Below are 25,132 nucleotides of genomic sequence, written 5' to 3'. Positions count from 1 at the left end.
TTTGCTCGCCCAATATACATTTTGAAATACAATTAATTAGGGGGGGAGTGGGCGGAGTTTGGGTGCTGCTGCTCTATATAGTTCCAACAGGAAATGTTCAACTGAGCAGATCAACCTTCACAACAGCTCTGACCACTTGGTTCCGAGATGGAACAGCAAGAGGCCAGTCAACATGAGCTTTAGGATAGGTGCAGCAGCAACCCCTTTCCCTCTGGCAACCTGTACCTGGATATACCAGGTTCTTTGCAAGCTGTTTTTACTTTTTCCCTTTTCTCATGAGCTTTTGTGGCCAGAACTCCTTCATCTGAAAAAGCAGGATTCACACTCATTAGAGGGAATGATATCAGTGCATATTCCTGAAGCCCATGTGACATCCACTGTGGCATTTGCTGGTCCCTTCCTCGTTTATTTGTTATAAGAAAGAGTATGACTGAGCCAAAAAGGGGCAGTTCCCAACTCTAGGAGAGAGCACAGAGGCAGAAGTAAAATCTAAAGGAGGAGGCAAAAATAAAACTATTACAGATTGTTCAGTGTAGTCCAACTGATAGAAAAACGGATGTCGGACAAAGCAAGCGATAGCTGACAAGCCAAAGTACTGTTAAATATTTTGTTTTTCTTTTAAGAAACTTAAAACCATAATCAAATTGAACAAATTAATTTCTTTAACAAATTGAGATATTGCAAACTACTCTTTTGATAGAAAGGAATTTCTTCTTTTAAATATTCCTCTTACAGGAACTGATTTGAGAAGGCTCCAGTAAGTTGTTCTGCAGATTTTAGAAATTTTAGAGCTGTGACAGTCTCCTTCTGGGTCATTCTAAAATGAAGGAAATGCTGATTTATTCCTATTCCTATTTCTGTTATCTAATGTATTGAACTTCTAGAACAAACTGCTGCTTACCTTATGAGGCAAATATTTTATCCCTTTGGCATGGCCAATGCCTGGAATTATTCTGTTGAAAAATCTGCCCAGCAAATTTCTTTCAACCTAGTTCTGATCATATAGCAGAGTAGAAGAGTAGCTGCCAGGATATTAACTTTATCTTATCTCTCTGCAAGTCATAAGGAGTGGCAAGAGGTTATCCAGCCTCTTCATCACTGTTACCCCTTTGTAGAGGGCTCTCATGTGTCCATGTATATGGCTTATTTTATCTCAAAAGGAGATAAATAGTCCCAGCTTAACAACCATTTTGCTAGATATCATTTAAAGCAGCATGAATTTGAGTTTACAGTTGATCACATGTGCAGTAGGACATGTGATGTAACCAGGGCCGGTGCAACCATTTAGGCGACCTAGGTGGTCGCCTACAGCACTAATATTTGGGGGGCGCCATTTTCTTCGACAGTGACTGCGACGGCCAGATCTTTGGCTGCCCCAGTCGCCGCCGACATTTAGGCGGAGGGAGCTGGGGCAGGGGAGCTCAGGGAGGGCCGCCTGCAGCAAGTAAGGGTGGGGGGGGCATCACACAGGGGAACTCCCTGCCCCAGCTCACCCCTGCCCACCTCTTCCCTGAGCACATCGTGTCTGCTTCACTTCTCCCACCTCCCAGGCTTGCGGCGCCAGTCAGCTTAGTGCACGGAGCAGGCGTGAGCTGGGGCAGGGGTGGTGCCTCAGGACGGAGGGTGGGAGGTGGGGAGCTGCCGCAAAGGGGGGCGCCTCAGGGCGGAGTGGGGTAGCTGCTGCGGGGGGAGAGGGGGAAGGGCACAAGGTGAAAGTTTCGCCTAGGGCGCAAAACATCCTTGCACTGGCCCTGGATGTAACAGTTATAAATTCTTTAATGGATGTCTCTGCTGCCACACAGCTTTTCCCTTTTTTTTTAGTTTAATTGTTTAGTCTTGCGATAAGAAGACTGAAGGGAGACCTGAGAACTGTCCTCAGATATGTTAAAGGCTGTCATTAAGAGGATGGTGATCAATTGTTCTTTATGTCCACTGAGGTAGGAGAAGTAGTAATTGGCTTAATCTGCAGCAAGGGATATTTAGGTTAGATATTAGGGAAAACATTCTAACTATAAGGATATTTAAGATTTTAAGAACAAGTTAGACAAATACCTCTTAGGGACCATCTAGGTAAACCTGATCTTGTCTCAGCATGCAGGTCTGGACTCTCAACTCTCAAGGACACCTCTAGCCCTATATGTCTATTGTTTTCCCTAATACACTGGTCAGCCTGAATACATTCAATTCATACACTATCTGTCTCTTTCCTACTCTGCACACCACCTGGATTTTTTTTGTGGATCTCTGAACTCTCAGTTTGCTGGCTGCTCTGAAATATTGGGGAAAAAATTGTTTTGGGTTGGCCTAAAACAGAATATATTCAGTTTTTTCAGTGAACCAAAACCATAACTGTTTCATTGTTGAGGCTCTTTACCCTTTTAAAAAAAAATTGAGTCAATTTGTAAACAAAAAGTCACTTTGAACAGAATAATCAAAACATTTCATTCTGAACTTTTTTTTATTTGTTTTCAGTTTTTTTTTTTGTAACGTATGTTTTTGACTGAAACAATTCAGTAAATTTGACATAAGTTTGCAAACATTTTTGGTCGACCAGATTTTTTTTTATGGTAAAAAATAGAGTTTCCGCAAAAAAAATTCATCCAGCTCAAATGCAGACACCAGAACTGGACACACTATTCTAGTGAGACAAGGTGGATGAGGTAATATACTGAAGAAGAGTTCTGTGGCTCTTGAAATCTTGTCTCTTTTCATCAGCAGAAGTTGGTCCAATAAAAGATATTACCTCACCTACTGTGTCTGTCTCATATTCTGGGATTACAACAATGCAGCAAATAATAATCTAGTAGCTTTTTTAACAATGCTGCGTACGGGGACAAGATCACTTCTGTAAGGTGGAAAATTAAAATAACTTTTATTTTTCTTATTTGGATAGGAAAGTTATGAAGAACAACATACTCCAAACTTGGCTTTTCAGGGGACTTTCCCTTGCTCAAAATTTAGCAAACGTTGTGAGCACTTTCATTTGTTGCGTTTTGAGGGATGATTTTTCAGTTCAGCCCTAGGGCTTAGCTTTCTCCAACACTTCCTTACTTCTGCTTAATATTCCTCCTTTAGCCCTTGTAGCCACAGCGTTTTATTGAGAGGTCATGCTGAGATAGTTATCTCTGATGATTCTGTCCTTCTCTGCTTTCTAAGACTGAGTCTTCCATCCTCTAGGTAAAACCTGCATTATTTGTTCCTAGATGTATTATCTTCCATAACTTCCACTGCCAGGGTTCCAGACTGAAGCTGCCTACATACTGTGTAACAGAGCCTGGTGCCTGCCTTCCTCCAGAGCTGGATTCTCTAGTGCAACAGGCTTTGGTGGCACAGGAAGTGGTGTTTTCTGATTCACTGTGCTGAATCTAACCCAGAACATGAATTGTGCAATAAAAGCTCTGCAACTAGACAAAGGAAAATAAAGATAACATGTGAATGTGATGACCACCATCTTGGCTGACACAGTGGGGACCTCCAGAGTTAAAAGCCTGAGCTGCTACACCTTGAGCTAAAGCTGGGCTTTAATAGTCAGGTGGTCTACGAGTCAGGTGGGAGTGCGGAAGGGCCACAACATACACTCACCAGAAAGTTACACAATATTGCCAGCTTCAAAAGTTCAAAAATCAAGAGTCAGACCCCAAAAAATCATGAGTGTTTTGTTTGGTTTTTTTTGTTTTTTAAAAAAAGATCATCTTGTGTTTTTGGTTTCTCTTTTGATTTGTGAACTCCCTCCTGCCCAATCTCTCTGTCTGAGAGGGAGACAATTAGTGTTGCTAATTCCCTCCAATTTACTCAGTAAGGTGATTTTGGCCCCTGCCGCAGGAGCTCTCACTGGCTGCCTGATGGTATGGAGCTTCTGGCTTCTCCTCAAAAATTCATTTAACCTGCACCCACCCTAGCCACACATCTGCCTGTCCCTGAGCCCCGCAATTCATTATGCATCCCCTGCAGACTGCCATTCCTCCCCCACAATCCCCACATCTGTCTTTCCTACAACCCAGTTCTGCTTCTCCAGCAGTGATTAGGGTTTGTCACCCTCCTCTCCCAGGCCTGCACACAGGGAGCTACTGTGGGGTTCAGTTCTCTCATTTCCCAGGTCTAAGGGGGAGGCAGAGTAGCTCCAGGGATTCTCCCCCGGGCTGCTCCTTTTTCTCTTGCTAGGCCTGGTGTTGCCAAGATAGACACAGGAGCAGAGGAAAGAGCAGCCCACAAACATTTTTCACAGGAGACTAGGGGGAGGAGTGAGCAGAACCACCTGAGCTGATGGACATTTTCTTCTTCGGCCTCACCTCCTGTGAGACTGATGTCATCTGCTCTCTCTCCACATCCTTTATCCAAAAACTTTTCTATCCTGAGAGGAGATGGAAAGAATTCTGCCTGCCTTCTGCAGCAGCCCTGATTGGTGGCTCTTCCTCAGGAGGTGGGGGAGTGGGGAAGAGCAGCCAATCAGAACTGGGGTTCCGCCAAGTAGAATAAGAGGGATGGAACATCTCTCATTATAATGAGACTGGTTACAACTCAACCAAACTCATGTTAGTCAGGAGGAAATTGAAAGAGCTGCCAGCAGTGGTTACATAGACATTCTGCACATACAATAGTAATTTATTTATTTTTTTGGCACATTCCCTTCTGACTAAAAACTAAAGTATTTGGGATGACGTCTATCTTACTCTTAAATCAGTCTCTAGTAAGTTGCTGTACGAGTTTGTCTCTGTGCTTACATCTTCTGAATGTGAATAGATATGCAAATGATGTTACGATAAAAGGCAGCATTTCCTGATGTGTTTAAATGTCTTTTGCTAAGTTTCATGTACCCAACATGCAGTACATATAGGAGTCAAATGTATGCTGCCCATTACTGGGGAATGAATGTATCATTTACCCAACAGATTTTTTCAAACAAAAGCCTAGAGCTGCGTCCAAAAATATCGACATAATTGTGTGGCTCCTGCAGTCAACTGCAATAGCAGGCTCAAAATGGGTGCATGCACTGCACATCTTGACAACTGGATGGGTGAGGTGTGGTCCACAGTATATTTGTCATTCAGAACTTATCTCTTCTGATCCATTTTTTACCCACTCACTCTAGGGCAGGGGTAGTCAATAGGCAGACTGTGGGCCAAATCCAGACCACCAGATGATTTCGAACAGACCCTCAAATCTTTATATTTACGTATTATTATTATTATTATTTATTATCATTTTATTTTTTTCTTTGGAGTATTGACTATATCACAACCAAGAAATTTTGACTTCGACAAAAAATAATTGACCACCCATACTCTAGGATATCCACCTCTACCCAGTTCCCAGGCCAAGCGTAACCCTCCTAATTTAGGCACCCACCCTTACCCAATTCCTAGGGCTCAAACCTTCTACAGGTTTGCAGGTTCTTTTTATCAGTGAAAGAGCCTTACACAGTAATATCCTAAACCTCTATTTTTTAACAAGCACCAAAACAGAATGCACACACTAAGCATACAATGCTCACCACTCCCAATAAGGCAGAGGAACTTTTCCTGATGGCCAGTCAGGTTCAAGTCATCTGGGACTCCAACTTTTGCATGATATGGTTGGCAGAGTGCTGAGATCTGGCAGCTCTGATCTTGGGTTGTGTCCTGGAGCTGGTTCCAAATAACTTCCTTTTGGAGCTCCGTTTATATAGTGAAACTTAAGTCCTGCTTAGCTATACCTTATCCCATCATTTTACTTAAGTATTACAAAATAATTCTTTGGCCAGTTCTAACATACTGCAAAACAATTATTTAACCAAGCATACCCCACAACCTTAGTTGATTTAAATCTTGCAAAATCAGTTATGCAACATACAGAAACAATCAAAGAACCAGGCAGAAACCATACAGATAAACAATAGAGAAGTAGGGACCATAAAGGCAAAACAATAAAGTAGAGATTTCACAAACACAACTGTTGATAAGTGATTCCTTGCCAGACAGAATACAATCAAACTAAGTTTTTTTTAAAAACATCTTAAGATCCGTTTTCTTATCTAGTGGTGGTGGGTAGGATCACCTTCTTAACAGCCTGATATTTCATTGTTTTAATGCACTTTAGATGGAATGTGAGGATGTGACTTTCTGCTTCTTGGCTCGTGGCTGCTGCTGTCCTAATGTGGCTGCAGAAAAAAGCCTCAGACTTACACTTTCAAAGTCTTTTCTCCTGCTTCTCAAAGTCCCATTTTACTCCTTTCTTCCTTCAGGGCTTCTTTGCCTACCTGGACTGCATGCCTATTCCCTTTTGTACATCCAGTCATAATAATTGTGTTTACATTTTTGCATATGTCTCTAGGCTTTTGGTCCTAAGGGCTTGCTTGATCCAAAGCCCACTGAAGTGAATAGAAAACTACCATTGACTTCAATGGGCTTTAGAGCTATGCAATTAATATAGGCAGTGTGTGAATCATCCCTTTAGGGAGGCTAGCCCCAGCCCCTCCCCTTCTGCCCAAGGTCACTTCCCTCCCCTACCAGAGCCCCAACCTCCCCATCACAGCCTCCAGTGCCCCTAGCCCTCAAGCACCAGGCAGCCGGCGTGGTCCCCAGCACCTGCAGCCACAGAGTGCTGGGCAGCGCGAACACCAGACCCAGCTGCCCTGAGTCCCGACCACAGGCCAGCCTGTCCTAGCCCCAACCCCAGCCTGGACCTGGAAGAGCAGGAAGCAGGAGGGGGCCTCAGAATGGAGCATGGGTGGGCCACACCTATATTTGGGATGCACATTTCTAGGCAGTTCAGGTCAGTACAGACCACATTTGTGGAATTACAAAGTCTTTCTTCTTGACCTATTTATACAGTGAGTTTAGTAGTTTTCTTGTAGTAAGTGGATCATTAGTGATTCCTTATTATTAATCAATCTCTCTAATGATAAAAGACAACAGTATCTGGAGCCCTTTCCAGAAGGGCTGAGCTTGCTACATCAGTTTTTGCAAGCCATACATGGAGTAGAGGTGGGGGTCGAGGTGTGCTGCAAAGGGAATGAATACATCTACTCAGCAGCTGGGCTGCTGCACTGATTGCCCCCTCAAATCTTGTGCTTTCTGGGGTTATCCTAAGACAATACAGTCTATTGAACGATGTATGTTTGACTCCGAGAAGCTCCGGAGCACACGAGATTTGAAGAGAACAGCTGGTTCAGATGACTATACTAAACATGATGCTCTGTCAGAGTACCAGCAATTGCGGCCCGCTGAAGGCAAAATGGAGCTTGGAGCAGGGAATCTGGAGTAGAGAGAAAAAGGAGGAGTTAATGATGTGTGCATGCGTGCATGAAGAGAGGAGGAGAGGGGATTTCATTGGCTTGAAAGAAGGCAGATGATAGCATAAAGAAAGGCAGTTGAAGAGAAGTTGACAAAAATTTCAAATAAATTTGGATAAGTTTCCAAACTCTGGGGGACCGCAGTCAAAGTGAATTTAACCCCAACTCCAGGGCTAAAATAAAATATGAGGAGAAAATTAGACATCCTTTCATGTACTGGTGCCTGCTGTATTATTATTTTTAACACTGCTCATCAGTAGTACAGTTTGGGTCAAAACAAGCCTCAAATGAATAATCTTATTCCACCCTGTCAAAAATCTTCACTGACTGCCAGATCATGGTGACATCAAAGTAGTATGCAAATCAGGGGTGGAGCTCTTCCTCACACTAGTTGAGCGCTCTTACCCATCTGTAGTCCCCATTATTTTTAGTGGGACTATTCACATGAGTAAGTGCTCAACAGCATGAATAAGGGTTCCATAAATGGGTCCCCAAAAGATCACATGTTTTAAGAGAATGATCCATTGTAAGTGACCACACTTGTGCATGATGGATGGGCATTGAGTGTTCTGGAAAAACATTGCTGTGTCCAGGATTACATTGAGCAAAGACATAAGGTTGTGATTTGTACAGCATAAAAGATCTCTGACTCTTTGGAGTCATGGGAGATTAACTCTGTGCTGACCATTGCTGACAAGTCTTTTGCCCTTTGCCTCCCTGAGCACACATGCTGGTTCCTTTCTTTATTCAAGGGAAAGTAATCTGCCCCACTCCTATACTTGGCATAGGCTAGTTCCTGCATGGTGCCAGCTCAGCTGTGCTGATTGGCTCCTTAATCCTCCCTGCTGCCTGCCCACTTCCTGACCATCAGTGTTGGAAGGAAAGTAGTGAGCCCACAAACTGCTCTATCTTTTGAATTGTTACCTGCTACAATGTAGCCTTGCACTCCATCCTTCATGCATTAGCTGGGTCACAGTTTGGCCCTTTGTAAGTAGATGAAATCAGTTTCAAACTTACGAATGTTAATTTATCAATTATGTATTAGTAGTCTATTCATCAGTGAAGCAAAGACTACATTAGAGGTACCTTCTCCTTTCAAATTGCAGAGATTTATTATTAAGGATAAAACTAGTATAGTAAGCCTGGTACTAAATACCTGCAGTATAGTACAACACAGCTGTAGGAGAGTGATCATGTAGAACTAATTGTATCAAATAGCTAATGTTTACTACCGCATATATCATGTATCCTATTCTGTAAAAGCTAGAATGCAGAGTAATGGTTCTGTTTATTTATTAGTTTGTTTTGTTTTTTTCAAATTCTTTCAGAAAATGGACCTCGTCTACTTGTGGAAGCAGAACAAACTAAAGTCTTCTCGCACAGGGGTGGCAATATCACATTACCGTGTAAATTTTACCATGACCATACATCAGCTGGCTCAGGAACCCACAAAATCCGTGTCAAGTGGACCAAACTCACCTCAGATTACCTCAAGGAAGTGGACGTCTTCGTCGCAATGGGACTCCACCAGAAGAGTTATGGAAACTACCAAGGCAGAGTGTTTCTGAAAAAAGGCAGTGAAAATGATGCTTCTCTTGTAATCACAGATATAACACTGGAGGATTATGGGAGATATAAATGTGAGGTGATTGAAGGATTAGAGGATGACATAGCAGTGGTATCTCTGGATTTACAAGGTAGGTGGCATTTGCATTACAGATTTGTGGAGCATTCCAAGTAAATATGGAAGAACATAATGGTAACTGCAATGGCAATGTGGAAAAGAGATTTTATACTTATTCTATTTAGTAGTTGCATTTATTATGTTAATATATATTGTAATCAGTTTTTCAATATGGACTACTATCTACCCTAATGATATGTCTATGTTCATTAGAAATCTACTCAGGAAGTGATGGTTATGGTTATTATAAAATTTCAGTACAGATATTCAGATTGAATAATAGTCAATCAAAAAGGTGGATTGATCATATAGGGTCATATTCTGCCACCCATACTCACATTGATTAGTACCATTAAATGCTGATTTCTCTGGGACTATTGAGGAGTAAGGTATTACACATGAATAGGGGTGGCAGAATTGGTTTCCTAGCTATTACCGCCTTCTTTTGCATATAGGCTGCTCTAATAGCTAATGTACAGTGTATTCTGAAGTAGATTTTTCTCTTCAATCATTTATTAAGAAAAAAACAGAGATTGTTTGTTCCTAGTCTGCAGAGTATCAAGCCGTGATTGTTTTAAGATCTAAACATGAACTCCACCTGCCCCCATCTGCTCACCCACCACTACTACATTTAAAGCTGTGTTCCTGTGTTAGTAAAAGCCAGGGCTTTATTTAAAAATTCAGAACTGCTCTGTGCTTTCCTAAGGCACCCTCTTTAGGAAAAAGCACAGGTCATACCATATTTTTTGTAGTTCAATTCATTTTAACCTTCTTTCTTTGCATAGGCCCTTATGTCTTCTTTAAAGTACGATTACTGGCCACATATGTTCATGCTAACATGAAATATAGAATTAATTCCAGAATTCCAAAATTTCAAACACTCAGGAGCTTTCAATGAATAAAATTTGAATGGATCTTGCACAGAATTCTGTAAATTGTGCTTATCTTCAGTTGGTAATTTTGCTGGAACAACACTACATGGTATGTCAGCTACAACCATTTGGTTTCATACTTATTTTATTACATTCTTTTGTGTTACTGAGCCATACTTGCAATGTGGGATGGGCAGAGTTCTTTGGGGACAGAAAAAACAGCTGTCAGATTGCTAACAACACCATATCAAACCAAATCATAACATGAATGATAGAAGCATTATGAGAAGTGTCTGGAGTGCATTGTACTCTGGGGATCTTGGGCTACTAGACTGTTATAGCCATCAAAAATTAGACCAGCCTTGTTTATGTGAGGATGGAGCCAGTTTATTCCCCAGGCCGTCCCCGTATCAGAGGAAGCAGGAGGTGACTCAGATCTGTGCTTGAAACGCCTTAAATTTGGCCCTATGACTTTACAGACAGCATTATGAATTACTACCATAGACACGGGGTAAAATCATATTTTATAAAGCTTTCTGCCATTCACTTAACCAAAAGGACATGAAGAGGGAATATGTTTCAGTAGTTTCCTAAGAAATGCCAACATTGTCATTAAATATTGGTAAAGTTGAATATTTTTTCCCAGCTCAGTATTAAATACTGCTATAAAATACATTTGCAAGTGAGCTGCAAAGGCATCTGCTACATGCAGTCAGTAGTTATTTCCTTCAATGGGGCTCTCGCAAACAGTGAGTTTAACATACCAATAAAATAGAAAAATCTGTGAAATGGGCCCTAAGTTTTTCTGTGCTATAAATAAAGGACAGCAAATTCTGATCTCATATATAATAGTAAGTCAATGGAATTGCGTCAGATTTTTCACTGGTGTAAATGAGCTCAGACTTGACCCTGTTTTTTCCAAGGTATTCAATATTGATTTGCATAGTGAATTGAAAAATTACATTCAAGAGCGCTGTGTCTGTTTTTGTGGACGTCTCCCTGCTGTCTATACATTCCACCAGGTGTGTGTCTGAAAGAAGACCCTTACAGATGCCAAGTTATCTCCTGACACTGTTTAGAAAAATATCTGACTTGTGTACCTGCAAATCAATGAAGGATGTGAATCCTTGACCTTCACAGTGGTCTATTGTATGCTTTGGTATTTATTTTATTTGCAAGTAAGACCATCTCTCTGTTTGTTGAAGCCAGATATGCTGAATGGCCTTGCCTTAGTTCTCCATGTTCATTTGTCAACTCCTGGTGCATTCCATTTGTCAATCGAGAAAAACCGCCATAGCTTCCATACCATTGTGAAAGGCAAAAGTATTCAACTTACATTTTTTCACCCCATCATTATTATTAGTCTCTATCTCTTCAATTTCACAGAAGAACTTAACTCTTTATTAGAGAAAATTAAACTTGTATACAGGTTAAGTCAACTACAACTCATTTTTGAATGAAGAGAAAAAAATGAGTAGGAGGCAAAAGGCATTTGGCTTTATATTATCCTTTTGCCAGTGGCATCCATATACTCAGTCACATCTTTGTACAAGGAAATATTGTATTAGCTGCTCAGTGCAGCTGTTCTGATTATGACATGAATCGCTAAAGTGATATATCAGGTTCAGCTTATAATGTACTATTGATCAAAGAAAATCAAATCCTGACTGACTGATACCTAGGGTGAGATTCTGTGATGAGCTCTTAGAGGCTCACAGCCCATGGGGAGGAGGGGGCTATGGTAGTTTCAAAAGAGAGTTGTGCTCTCCCCTGCCCTTAGCCAACCATGAGGGCCCTTCCTGGGCTGCTGTATGGGCCATAGTACTGCTAGGGTGACCATACCTCTCTTATTTTAAGATGTATTGAAAGGTATTAAAACTGATACTAAGTACCATGTTGAACATTGAATTGAACCCAGGGCCGGCTCCAGGCCCCAGCGCGCCAAGCGCGTGCTTGGGGTGGCATGCCGCGGAGGGTGCTCTGCCGGTTGCCGGGAGGGCGGCAGGCAGCTCCGGTGGACCTCCCGCAGGCGTGCCTGTGGCGGGTTTGCTGGTCCCACGGCTCTGGTGGAGCATCCGCAGGCACGCCTGCGGGAGGTCCACCAGAGCCGCAGGACTGGCGAGCTGCAGAGCGCCGCCCCCCGCGGCGTGCCACCGTGCTTGGGGCAGCGAAATCGCTAGAGCCGGCCCTGATTGAACCTTATGATAATTGCATTGTATACTTGAGAGAAAAATATATGATATTCTATGGGAAATGGTGTTTCCCTAGAATGTCCCTTTAAAATAAAGCATTATCCCTTATTTTCACATGGTTTCCCCCTATTTCCATCCAACAAAGGTGGTTACCTTAAATGCTCCCTAGAATCGTTGCCTGCTGACCCCCCAACATTCCCCAGTCAACCTACACCTCATATCTAGGATGACCAAACATCCCGATATTATCAGAACTGTCCTGATTTTAGGGGCTTTGTCATCCTGCCCATATCAAGTGTGCCCCCTGTGCCATAGCTAGCAAAAGGTCCTCAAAGGTCAGCTTTACAGCAGTGCCATCACTGGGGAGAATTCCACTCCAGTCCTTTTACCAAATGTAAAAGGGCCAGAGTCGGGGTAAGATCTCACCTCTAATTATCTGTCCTTAAAAAGTATTCTTCATCATACTACACATTTGAAATCAGCTGGTGCAAATCAGTGTAGCTCCTGTGAATTGAAAGTTGACTAGTTCCCTCTTATTTAAACTGAAAAGGGTTCTAGCTCACTAACAACCACAGTAAGAGGCGTGCATGAAGTGATCACTTAGATAAATGAATGGGAGTTCTTGTGTGAGTAATCATACCTGTACATAAAAATGCTTGTACATGTACACAGAGCTGCGGACTTTCTGAATTAACTAGATCAATATTTTGAAGTTTTCAATATTTTAAAAATTAAAGTTATTGATCTTTTTGATCTACCAAACATAGCCGCTTTATAACCAAGATACACTTTCTGTTTGTTAGGAAAATAACAGTAGTTTCTCCTAAGAAGATTAAGTTTGATTAAACACACTTATTTTTCAAGTGAGCATATATTTAATGTGTTGTAATCCTCATATTGTCCCCTTGCATTTCTCCATACTCATTTCTCAGCTTATCTGCATTTTTCACAGTGCAGGCTTTGATTGCAGTTGTTTGTATGTGTACAGTGCAAAAGAGATCTATTCACAGCAAATCAGTTTCTTGGGGGGAAATAAAAGGGTATCAGCCCATCCTTTGTTACCCTAACATTCAACAGCTGCTACAAATAGTAAAGTCAATCTCAGAGTTGGAAGGTTCCATATCAGTAGTGCAGTGTCCTTCGATGCTAGCCCAAGGATGCTAATTGGCAAAGAGACAAAACATTTATTTCCAGGAATGCCCCTGGCAGTACAAAAAAGCTGATCACTTCAATGTAAGTTCACTGTATAAAACAGTAAAGCTTTGGCTAGGTGAAGGTATATTTATCATGTCAGAGACCTTGTCCGCTACTTCAGTTCTGATTAATGTTTTTGTTCCTGTAGACATATTGGACTCCTGGAAACATAATTAAATAAACTGTCCATAGTAATTGGACAATATTTCAATCCTAGCTTTCAAATAGCAATGTAAATAAATTCTTTTAATAATTGATACACATTTTTAAATAGCTTGCTGTACTATATATCATTCTATTTCATTTTAACAGGACAAAACTGAATATACCCAAGCATGGATGGATAGCATTTCAGTATCTCTTAGAATGGTACTTAAGTCAATTGACTTCACTTTATTAAATGTTATTAATATTTTCTGCCTGCTCTCAGGAGCAGTGTAGATAGGTGGAGCACAGGGTCTGGAACTCTGGCTGACCTTGAGGAAGTCACTTCACAGTTTACCCATCTGTAAAATAGAGATAATGAGCCTTACTTCCTTTGTAAAATACTTTGAAACCTACTGACAAATAGCACTGTATAAAAGCTAGGTATTATTACATTCCTTATAAGCAAAAAAACTGATGGCTTTAAGCTTACATTTAATGTTCTTTACTTCAGCTCCTCCCCTATATTTAGGGCCCTATCAAATTCACAGTCCACTTTTGTAAATTTCATGGTCACAGCATTTTAAAAATCTTGAATTTCATGGTTTCATATATTTAAATCTTAAATGTTATGGTGTTTGCACAAAGCATAAATATAAACATGTATTTAAAAAACAGCAAAATATAAACGTGTAAAGCCCTTAAATCAGCATTTCTCAAACTGGGAGGTCCCAACCCAAGGGGCCGGGAGGCGGCAGCCTATTGTGTGTATGTGTGGGAGGGGGTGAGGGGGAATCTGCAGTATTGCCACCCTTGCCTCTGTGCTGCCTTCACATTTGGGTGGCCAGAGAGCAGTGCAGTGATCAGTAGCAGCGCAGAAGTAAGGTTGGCAATACATCGAACTCTCGGGCTGCCTAGCTCTGAAGGCAACGCAGAAGTAAGGGTGGCAATATTGTGACCCCCCCACACACACACACACAATGCCCTTGTAGTCCCTTTTGGGTCAGGACCCCATTTTTAGAAACACTGTGTACTTTGGTATACATTTATCCTATAGTATAGTATAGGGTAAAAGGACACAAAAGACCACCTTTCATGGAGGAGACCAGATTTCTCGGTCTGTGATGTGTTTTTCATGGCCTTGAATTTGGTAGGGCCCTACCTATGTTTTAATGTTGATGTAATAATGTCCAGTTGAGTTCTTCACATTTTCATTACATACAGTACTCTGGCATCCTGGACGAATAGTAGTATTTTAATATTTTCCTCTTAATTTATGTCTAGCTGACAGTGGATCTGTAATTGAAATACATATTAGTCTGTATGTATACTTTTAAATTCACGCACCCACAATAAGATTAAAAATCCACTTCTGTGATGCTGCCTATAGTGAATCTTGTTTGCAGTGTAGCTGTAGCTGTGTTAGCTCCAGTATATTAGACGCACAAGATAGGTGAGGTAATCTTTTATTGGACCCAGTTGGTTCAATAAAAAGATATTGCCTCACCCACTTTGTCTCTCTGTAGTGAATTCTGTTGGGTTTGCACAGAAAATCCCTTTTGTTGTTCCCTTTCTCTGACCCATCCCTTTTTGTATTTTTAGACAACACCTATCTCATCATGGAAGCTACTGCAAAGAAATATATGCATTGTTATTATTATTGCTTATTAGAGCTTCACTAGTGTGTATGGATATACAGAGTCAATCAGACAACTGCTTTTGATCATCCATGCTCTACTACTGGGGGAATTCTGTGCCAATGTGCAGAATTCATGTCTCCCACAGATTTCTTTGCTTCCCCACAGAAAAATTACTTTTTGACAGGGAAGCAAAGGGAAGCCGCAGGAGTAGTCATGCACCCATCCCCAACACCTTGGGTGCATACTTTTGGGCATACAGAGTAGCAAGTAGAGAGGTAAATTACTGTGGGGGGAGGAGAGGGCTGGGGATGCTCATGCTCAGATCCACTCTTTGTCTGCCCAACCCCTGTGCATCCAGAATCCCCATATCCACACCCCACTGCTAAGCCTCAACCCCCACACCCAGAACCCCCACCCCTGCACAGAATCCCCCACACTTGAACTCCCACTCCATCAAGCTCCAGCCCCAGGATCCTATCCTGCACTGGGCTCAGCTGCTAGTCTAGGCTGGGCAGGGAGTAAGGGAGGAGCACACTTCCTCAGCATGAAATGGCCAGTGCTCGGGCAGACCCTCCCCCAGAAACCTCCCCTGGCTGCAGGAAGCTCCTTCTCCCCACTTCCTGCCCCCATCACTCCTCAGCTGCAGAAGGAGATGTCACTATATGGTGAGCTGCTCCCCCATCCACCCAACCCCGTGCATCTGGACCCCTCCATACCCAGACCCCCTGCTGAGCCTCACCCCCTGCATCCAAACCCCCCCACTGGGCCCTCCTGCTGAGCTCACCTCTCCCGTACCCAGAACTCCCCACCAAGTTCCCCATACCCAAGCCCCCACCATGCCGAGCTTCACCCTCTGTGTCCAGATCCCCACACCTGCAGCCAGACTACCCTGCTGCTGAACTCCACTGCCCTGCATCCAGACCCTCCTGCCAAGTCCCAGCACCCTGCAGCTGGACCCCCACCCCTGCACCCAGACCACACCTCCACTGAGCCCTCATACTCAAACCCCAACCCTGATGAGCCCCATCCCCCATGCACATGAACCACCCTGACAAGCCCCCCACACCAGAACCCCCATCCCATTGAGCCACAGCCAGTTGCACCTGGACCCCCCCCCCCGCTGAGCCCCACCCCCCCACACCCAGACCTCTTCCCCTCCCCTCTGGCTGAGCCCCAACTACCTTCACCTGGATCCCCCTGCAGAGTTCCATTGCCCCTGAACCTCTCCCACAGAGCCCCTGTGCATCCAGATCCTTTCCCCCCCCACACACACACACTGACCCTCCTACTAAGCCACCTGCCCCCAGATTGCCCCAGCCAGAACCTTTTCACCCCACACCTGGTTCTCTTCCCCCTCCCCCCAGCCCCTCCACACTTGGCTCTTGCCAGGCTGAGCCTGCCTGCCCACACCTGATGTTCCTGGTGCAGAGGGGCAGGGCCTTGGGGTGTTTCTGGGACAGGCCCAGCTCTTGCGCTGTGTCAGGCTCTGGTGCAGACTCACCGCTGGATCCATGTCCTGAGGCAGCAGAGAGAGGGCTGCTGAGTGGTCTCCCACCTCCATGCAGCCAGTGACCTGTGCTCCCCACTGCCATGCTGGAGCCTCCACATTTTTTATTAATTAATTAATAACAAATAAAATTTGCAGAATTTTAAAATGTGCTTAGGGTTTTTATTTTTTTAGTGCAGAATTCCTGCAGGAGTAATGTTCAAGAAATATGACTTAATATTGGAACAAGGGCAGAGAACTGCTGCTAGGATGATCAGGGGAAAGGAGAGTCCTATCTTATAAGAAGAGACTGGAAGAGCTTGGCTTGTCTAGTCTAGCAAAATTAAGGCTGAGAGGTGATAGATTATGCTATAAATACATCTGCAGGGTAGACACGAGGGAAGGTGAAGAGCTATTTAAGCTAATGGACAAAGCTGGCCCAAGAACAAATATGCATTAAACTGCCCATGAACAAATTAGAAGAAGGTTTTAATCATCAGAAGGGTGAGGTCTGGAACAGCCTCCTAACGGGAGTTGTTGGGGCAAACAACTTAATTAGTTTTAAGCGAAAGCTGGACAAATGTATGATTGGGATTGTATGATGAAGTTTCTTCTCATGGTGGGAAGCAGGGCTTGCGAGCTTTGGGAGTCCCTTCTGCTTTATATGCTACATTCTTAAATCTCATACTTCAGAACTTCAGCCAGTCACCTGTACGTAGGGTGACCAGATGTTCCAATTTTATAGAGATAGTCCCGATATTTGGGGCTTTTTCTTATATAGGCGCCTATTCCCACCCCACCCCCGTCCCAGTTTTTGCACACTTTCTATCTGGTCACCCTACCTTCAGGAGTCAGGAAGGGATTCTCCTTCCATCCCTCCAAAGCATTTAGGTCCTTTTTTTTGTCTTCTTCCTCTGAAGCATGAGGCATGTCCATGGCTGGAGATGGGACACTGGACGGGGTGGTTCAGGGCACTGATGTGGTACCAAGCATTCTCTCTCTCAGGTGTGTAGCTGGCTGGTTCTTGCTCACATGCTCCAGGTCTAAGACTGATCATCAGATGTGGGATTGAAAAGGAATTTTCCTCCAGGTCATCTTGGCAGTAACCTTGGGATTTTTTAGCATTTTTCTGAAGCATGTGGGTGCAGATTTCTTGCTGAGATTATCTGGGTATATGTCACTTAATCAATTCCTTGACATTGCAAATGCCTCAGATACTGCTGCACTTCGATCCCTCCTATTCTCTGCCTGTGGCACATAATAGTTTAATCCCTTGCAGGCTGTAATGCTTTGGTCTAATTTTGGTTGCTGGGTTTAGTGTGCGTGTACTGTGTGGTATTGGTGGCCTGTGATATTCAGGAGGTCAGACTAGATGATCTGGTGGTCTCCTCTGGCCATAAACTCTATGATTAACTGCTTTTGAAATAAATGGAATAGCATAGCTCAGTGGTTAACAAACTTGTTCCTCTGCTTGTGAAGGGAATGCCCCTGGCGGGCCAGGACGGTTTGTGTACCTGCCACATCTGCAGGTTCAGCGGCTCCCAGTGGCTGTGGGTCACTGCTTCAGGCCAATGGGAGCTGCTGGAAGCGGCAGCCGACATGTCCCTCGGCCCGCGCCGCTTCCAGCAGCTCCCATTGGCCTGGAGCAGCAAACCGCGGCCACTGGAAGACACGATCGGCCAAACCTACGGATGCAGCAGATACACAAATCGGCCCGGCCCGCCAGGGGCTTTCCCTGCACATATGGCGGAACAAGTTTGGGATCCACTGGCATAGCTAAATCTCCATACATCACACTGGAAATGTATTCTGAAGAGTCTGGCTTTTAATACCCATTGAAATTGAAATATGATTTATATTATATATGCGATCTAGACTACTTCCAAAAGAAAAGTTTAGCATAGCTTCCAATGAATTCCCTTTCATGCAGTTCATAAAGCCTATTAACCGAACAAGTCCCACTTTGCATCTCCACTGAGCTGTTATGCAAGTCAAATAAAGAATTCCATACATTTTGTTGCTGAGGTGAAAGGATCTGGCACACACTCTCCTACAAAATATGCCAGGATTACAGGAGAGTGGAGCCACTTGATGAACTGGCTACCCAGTGATGGCTAGATCATCTGGGATCCCTGGAGCAGTGTGGGAAAACCCAGTACCCCAAAAAGTATAGCAGACTGGGAGACAGAGATGGATTCTGAAGGAGAGAGAAGGAGTTTCTGTGTTCACTTTGAATTATAAAAACATGAAGTGGAAAATGCTGCTTAAGCCATCTAGTGTATCCCCCTGCCAGTGTAAGATTGCTCCCTGCAGTACAGTATATAGGGAGCTTTACTGTATCCTGTGTTGACTCTGGCTACAGGAAGCCTTGCTTTTCTGTTTAGACTAGAACTAAAGGAAGACTATTTCTTTACTCTGGCTATGGACAGCCTCGCCACACTCCCACCCCCATCTGGGCTAACAGAATTTTGTGTTGTCTACTTCTGTCTGTAAATACAGTGGTCACCTGGACAAGCTTGCTGAATGCATATAATGGTATCTCAGTAGATACACCACGCCTATTAACTGCTGTCATAACAGTCCTATTTAAAATTATTTCATTATGTAAGGCACAATTGTGATGGTTTTACGGGTGACTAGTGTAAACTGCCCTTCTTTACACTAGGAGTATAACACAGAAGGCTAATACTGGGTTTGTATTTAGAAATATTGTATTACATTAGAAGCACAAATATAAATGGCCTTCCCATGTCTCAAACAGGTCTGTCCATTTAAGATGGGATTTTGCAAAAGTTTCTTCCCATGGATTTTCAATGGGTTTTGGGCATCCAGCTCCCATAAACTTGATCAAAAATCCCATCCCTTAATACATGTATAAAGAAAGCATTTCTGAGCCAGATTAAAGAGTAATAGGCTTCCTTCTACTGGTATCTCGAGACCCCCCGATGGAACGTGAGATTAAAGGAGGATGGAAGAATATAGCCACCAACTGAGAGTTGTGGTCAATGATCTTCAATGCACTGAGTTTAATAGGGGTTTGAATGTACATTGTGAATGTTCATGAGCCAAAGATCTGTCTGAATAGTACCAATATTCATATTATTGGGTGAATTTGATATTGCTCATCCCTAGCTAATTACAACTCCCCCTCCACCACCACCTACCCTGAGAATAAGTAAGTGATTTAGCACTTTCCTAAGCTCACCATAGGCAGAAGTATTGCAGGAAATACAGTTCTGTACTGTAGTGTCACAGATTAGTTGGTGAACTTGCATGTCATGTGAGGGACAGTACTTCTACACAACAGGGGTGAATTTTATGGGGGGAAACTCAGCACTAAAGTCCAATCTTCAAAGGTATTTAGGCACCTAACTCCCATTAAAATAAATGGGAATTAAATGCCAGGATACTTTTGAGGAACTGAGCTCAACTGTGTTCCTTTTCCCTTTTTCTCTTTCTAAATATTTATTTAACTAAGCTTGTAGTAAAAGCCAAAGCCTGTGTCTGTGCACTAGGATGTGATCATTCAAACAAACACAGGTGTGTTTATTGAAATGTGCGTTACTTCAAATAGTTGTCATGCTAAGTTCATGGACTCATTCTAATTTCCGTTACAATCACCAGTTCTCAGGACTCTGATTTAATAAGTACAGAATCATAGAACAAGTGTGATTGTGGAACTGTCATTCAATTACAAATATCTTCAACAGTGACCTGAAATGGCCTTGATTCTTCTTGACGTTATTCTTCAGATATAGAGAGAAGAAAAGCTGTTCTTTGAGAGTGTATATTTAAGTGAATTGAGTATATATGAAAGGTGCTATATTGAAAATGGTGTTGTAGCTGTGTCGCTCCCAGGATATTAGAGAGAGAAGGTGGATGAGGTAATAGCTTTTACTACACCAACTTGTGTTGGTGAGGGAGAGAGTTTGTAAGCTTGTCTCTCTCTAGTATTGTAAACCTAGAAATCCAAGGATTTCTAACCTGCTTCACCAAAATGAAGAGTTGACCACTGAGGTTAGTATAGGTACAGATATGGGGCCCTGACCTTTCACAAGTCATATCAATGTTCCTACAAATTGGCATGAGGAACTCGTAGAGGATTGAGGTAGACTGTTGCAAATAAGATTCCTACAAAGAAAAATCCCTTGGTTGGGTGGTAGAAGCAACTGATGGCATAGATAGTGTGGTCACTTCTTGGAGGAGTTACATTTGACATGGAAAAGAGAACGGGAGAAGGGAAATCACAATGCAGTTTTTATTAGTGAATCAGGGGCAAGGCTAAAGATGAGAATTATAATGACCTCTGCATTTGGTGGGGACATGCCAGTCTCTTACTAGCATCAGATTTACATGGTATTTAAAGTGCCTAAAGAGGTATCCATAGGCAGAAAAAGACAAATACATAAGGAACTGCCTTTCCTTTCCCCAAATCCTAAATTGAATTTATTACTGTTATGAAGAGGAGATGTTATCTGTGGGATAAGCATAGGACTATAAGTCAGGAGTTCTTTATTCCATTTCCAGCTGTGGAAAAATTTAACCTTCAGGATGGTCTTTTGCACCATCCAAAATGTATGTAATGAATTGTTGTATAGAGACTGGTGACAAGAACTGAAGCTGAAGATGTTAAGTAACTAACTAGTGCACAAAAGCATAGTAAAAGTAGCTGCAGCAGTAGAGAGATTTGTAATAGAGGTCATCCCTATTAATTCAACATTAAAAGCTATAGGGAAAGAAGGCACAGCAGCAGCAGATAACAATTAAATACAGGGTAAAGTGGAGCTACACAAAGCATGGATCATGGGACACATCCAGCCTAAACTGTCATGTAAACCACCCTTAGCCAGCCTCTCCCTGTAGCTGCAGAGGGAAGTCAGTTTTATCAATTGCAGGTTTTTATTGTAGATGAACTCCAACAAAAAGCAACTTCTAATCTGTTAAGGAAGATACATCCACAGCTAACTATGGATTTAGGGGCTTAATATTTTCACTCTCATTTAATAATTTTGGCTATGTTTTAACACATACATCCGCAAGCTAATATTACAGTTGTGTGCATATTTATGTGTTAAAACATAGCCAAAATTATTAAATGAGAGTGAAAATATTAAGCCCCTAAATCCATAGTTAGCCACTTAAATAAAATTGTGTTTTACAGCAGCACACAATACCTAAAGGTCCTAAAATCACTTCAGCAATAGTCATAGGATGGTCTGGGTGCTCAGCCCCTCTGGAAATGAGGCTTTTTTTAATGCCTGTTAGTGAATTTATGTACCTGACTTGGGCTGTTGACATTTATATGCAGAACAGATACAATCCTTGTTTTTTGGTAAATTACCAGTATTACCCTCAGTAGTTCAATCCTTGGGCATCCCTAGAATAAAATAAATAACAAGACCAAATGGAAAAAGAGATCTAGAATGAATTTAAACATGTAGAATATGTATACCTTATTATTTAAGGTATCATAGTTAATAACATGATATGTATTACCTTTATTTTCATCGTTTATAGTTTAGAACAGCTAATAATTGAAGCTTCCTAAACAGAAGAGGCTTGTGAAGGAGAAGAAAATGAGCAACTAGAGTTCAAGAACAGGGAGAGAATAAAAAGAAAGGTCAATTTCTATTTAATCTTAGTGCCTTTTGGCTCTTCTCCTAATGCTTCATCTCATCCCCCACGTTCTCCCCACCCTACTCTGCTCTGTTCTACAGCTGAGCAGAAAACTTCAGCTCTGGATCTTGTTTGGCTCAGGTATTTTGTTTCACGTGATAGCGCCTGGGCTAAGTTTGTCTGCCAAATTCTGATCCAAGTTAGGTTTTGAAAGCCTGCCAAAATCTGGGATGCTTTTGCTTCAGTTCTAGCTCTGCTTTTTGCTGAATTTTATCAGAGCCAGCTGGGAAGGTCTCTTCTGAGGTGTTGTCTGCCGTGTCTCTTCTGTGTCCAGCTGTGATTTTTTTGATTGAAGGGCACCATGTAAAGAAAAAAAAGGTGCCATGGGAAAAGCTACAGGGTAGAGTGGGGTGAGTGAGTGTCATTAAATATTGCTGTTCAAACAGTTCTAAAACTTCCCTAGGTTCCTCTGTGTCTACTTAGATACTCCCTTTTTTTAAACAAAAGTTATCTGTGTTGTATCCCTCTTCAAAAGCTAAGACCTGATCTCAGATTGGTCCTCAAGTGTTGTGAGGAAACATCTCACAACCTTGTGTTCCCTGCACTTGGGCCAGCCACAATCTCTACCCACACTCCTCTGAATTTCCTCTGGCTGTGCCCTCTGGACAGAGAGAAGGTGGCACCCCAAATCCTCCACAGTGGCTAGCAGAACTGTCTGGCTGTGCAGGAGAACATGTGCTGCATCCCCTTCTAAGGTGTGGTAGCAGAGAAAGGGAAATGCCTCTCTGCGCTGCCTCCATTGAGAAGCTGTGGCTAAGAGCCATGCTACAGCCATCTAACAGGATTATCTGACCATTCTTTTAAAAGTTCCCTTAAACTAAACCCACTAAATATAATCCCTTGATTTTCCTTGCTTACTTTGACATTTTCCTTCTAACAACCCCCAGTCCCTTAACCACTGCTGCTGCCCTCCTCTGACCTACCTGCAGTTTGTCTGCATGTGGTTGGTAGTAAGGTACCTAGAACAAAATGCTGTCAGAATGTGCAAGGATGAGGTTCTGGTGTCAGTACAAAGACTGCAGCTGAGAGCAGGAGATAGAACTGGTCAGGTTCCAGGAGGAGAGAGTGTGAGGCTATCAGGCAGGTAAGACTGCCACGTCAGGAGATAATCAGACTTTGTTCTCCGACCAAACAGCTGACTTGCTGAGAGAGAATTGCTCTAGAAATAAAGCCACCAGTTGTAGTTGTATTATTTTGCCATCTCACATAGTTAACCTTAAATTTGTCCTTTTGATGCTAGTAAATGATATTTCTTGCTGTTGTGTTTTTTATATAGTTAAACAGCTAATAGCCTTCTTTCTTCCCTTCTCATTTAGGTGTTGTATTCCCTTACTTTCCACGGCTGGGTCGCTACAACCTAAACTTCCATGAGGCTCAGCAAGCTTGTCTGGACCAAGATTCCGTTATCGCCTCCTTTGACCAATTATATGAAGCATGGAGGTCGGGGCTGGATTGGTGTAATGCAGGCTGGCTCAATGATGGATCAGTTCAGTACCCTATCACCAAACCCAGAGAGCCCTGCGGAGGAAAGAACACAGTGCCTGGAGTCAGGAATTATGGGTTCTGGGATAAAGATAAAAGCAGATATGATGTTTTCTGTTTTACATCAAACTTCAATGGTAAGAGTTTTGAATCACTTCTACCTTTAACAAGGCCATTTCTGTGCTTCAGAAGGGAAGCTAACTCCAAAGGTACTGAAAAGCAGTAAGAGATGTTTAATTTGTCAAAGTGCATGTTAGTTTTGGAAACTGTTATTATTGAATTTATGAGGAAATGAGTCTGGATTGAAAAAAAGACAAATTTTGCCACATCTTCATTTTTAAAAGCAATAGTTCAGAATGAATATTGGCAACACATTCATGTGTCTCTGTTTTCATTCCTAGATATTTGTGCAGGTATGTTCCATATTGATACACTGCCTAGTTTATTTAAGTTAAAGCAATGGAGAAATCAGTGTTTCCTTTCATTGAGTTGCCCCCTTAAGTAAATAGTGAGGATATATTACAAGTTAAAACCTATCAAAAGGTAAAAACCCTCAAGGAACAATTGTGATTAGGAATTCACTGTTCCTATGTAACTTTAATGCCACTTCATACTCTCTAACAAAGTATCAGACAGTTCCATTTTGTATGGTAACCATTGCCTAACAGAGTAACAAGACTTGTGGCTAGGAGGAAAGCTGTAGAAATGGTATATCTTGACTTTAGTAAGGTTTTTGATACTGTCTCGCATGACCTTCTCATAAACAAACTAGGGAAATACAACCTAGATGGCGCTACTATAAGGTGAGTGCAGAACTGGCTGGAAAACAGTTCCCAGAGATTAGTAATCAATGGTTCACAGTCAAGCTGGAAGGGCATAACGAGTAGGGTCCCACAGAGATTGGTTCTGGGTCTGGTTCTGTTCAATATCTTCATCCGTGATTTAGGTAATGGCATAGAGAGTACACTTATAACATTTGTGGATGATACCAACTTGGGAGGGGTTACAAGTGCTTTGGAAGATAGGATTAAAATTCAAAATGATCTGGACAAACTGGAGGGATGGTCTGGAATAAACAGGCTAAAATGCAATAAAGATAAATGCAAAGTACTCCACTTAAGAAGGAACAATCAGCTGCACACATACAAAATGGGAAATGGCTGCCTAGGAAGGAGAACTGTAGAAAGGCATCTGAGGGTAATAGTGGATCACAAGCTAAATATGAGTCAACAATATAACACTGTTGTAAAAAAAGCAAACATCATTCTGGGATGTATTAGCAAGACATGAGAAGTAATTCTTCTGCTCTACTCTGCGTTGATTAAGGTTCAGCTGGAATCTTGTGTCCATTTCTGGGCACCACATTTCAAGTAAGATGGACAAATTAGAGAAAGTCCAGAGAAGAGCAACAAAAATGATTAAAGGTCTAGAAAACAGGAGCTATGAGGGAAGATTGAAAAAACTTGTGTTTGTTTAGTCTGGAAAAGAGAAG

At 42.4% G+C, this 25,132-nt stretch overlaps 1 protein-coding gene across 4 annotated transcripts in view; it reads left to right on the top strand.

Moving 5' to 3' along the window:
- Window positions 1-25,132, top strand: part of HAPLN1 (hyaluronan and proteoglycan link protein 1) — a 102,403-nt gene that overhangs the window by 61,451 nt on the left and 15,820 nt on the right. For all 4 annotated transcript variants that reach the window (XM_050944847.1, XM_050944845.1, XM_050944846.1 and 1 more), the window contains exons 3-4: window positions 8,599-8,967; window positions 23,475-23,777. In XM_050944847.1, coding sequence (XP_050800804.1) covers window positions 8,599-8,967; window positions 23,475-23,777 — 672 coding nt within the window. The remainder of the gene's footprint in view (window positions 1-8,598; window positions 8,968-23,474; window positions 23,778-25,132) is intronic.

Source organism: Gopherus flavomarginatus, chromosome 3 (genome assembly GCF_025201925.1).
Source record: "Gopherus flavomarginatus isolate rGopFla2 chromosome 3, rGopFla2.mat.asm, whole genome shotgun sequence".
Classification (NCBI taxonomy): domain Eukaryota; kingdom Metazoa; phylum Chordata; order Testudines; family Testudinidae; genus Gopherus; species Gopherus flavomarginatus.
The sequence above is the reverse complement of the archived record's forward strand: the minus strand, read 5'-3'. Positions and strand labels throughout refer to the sequence as shown.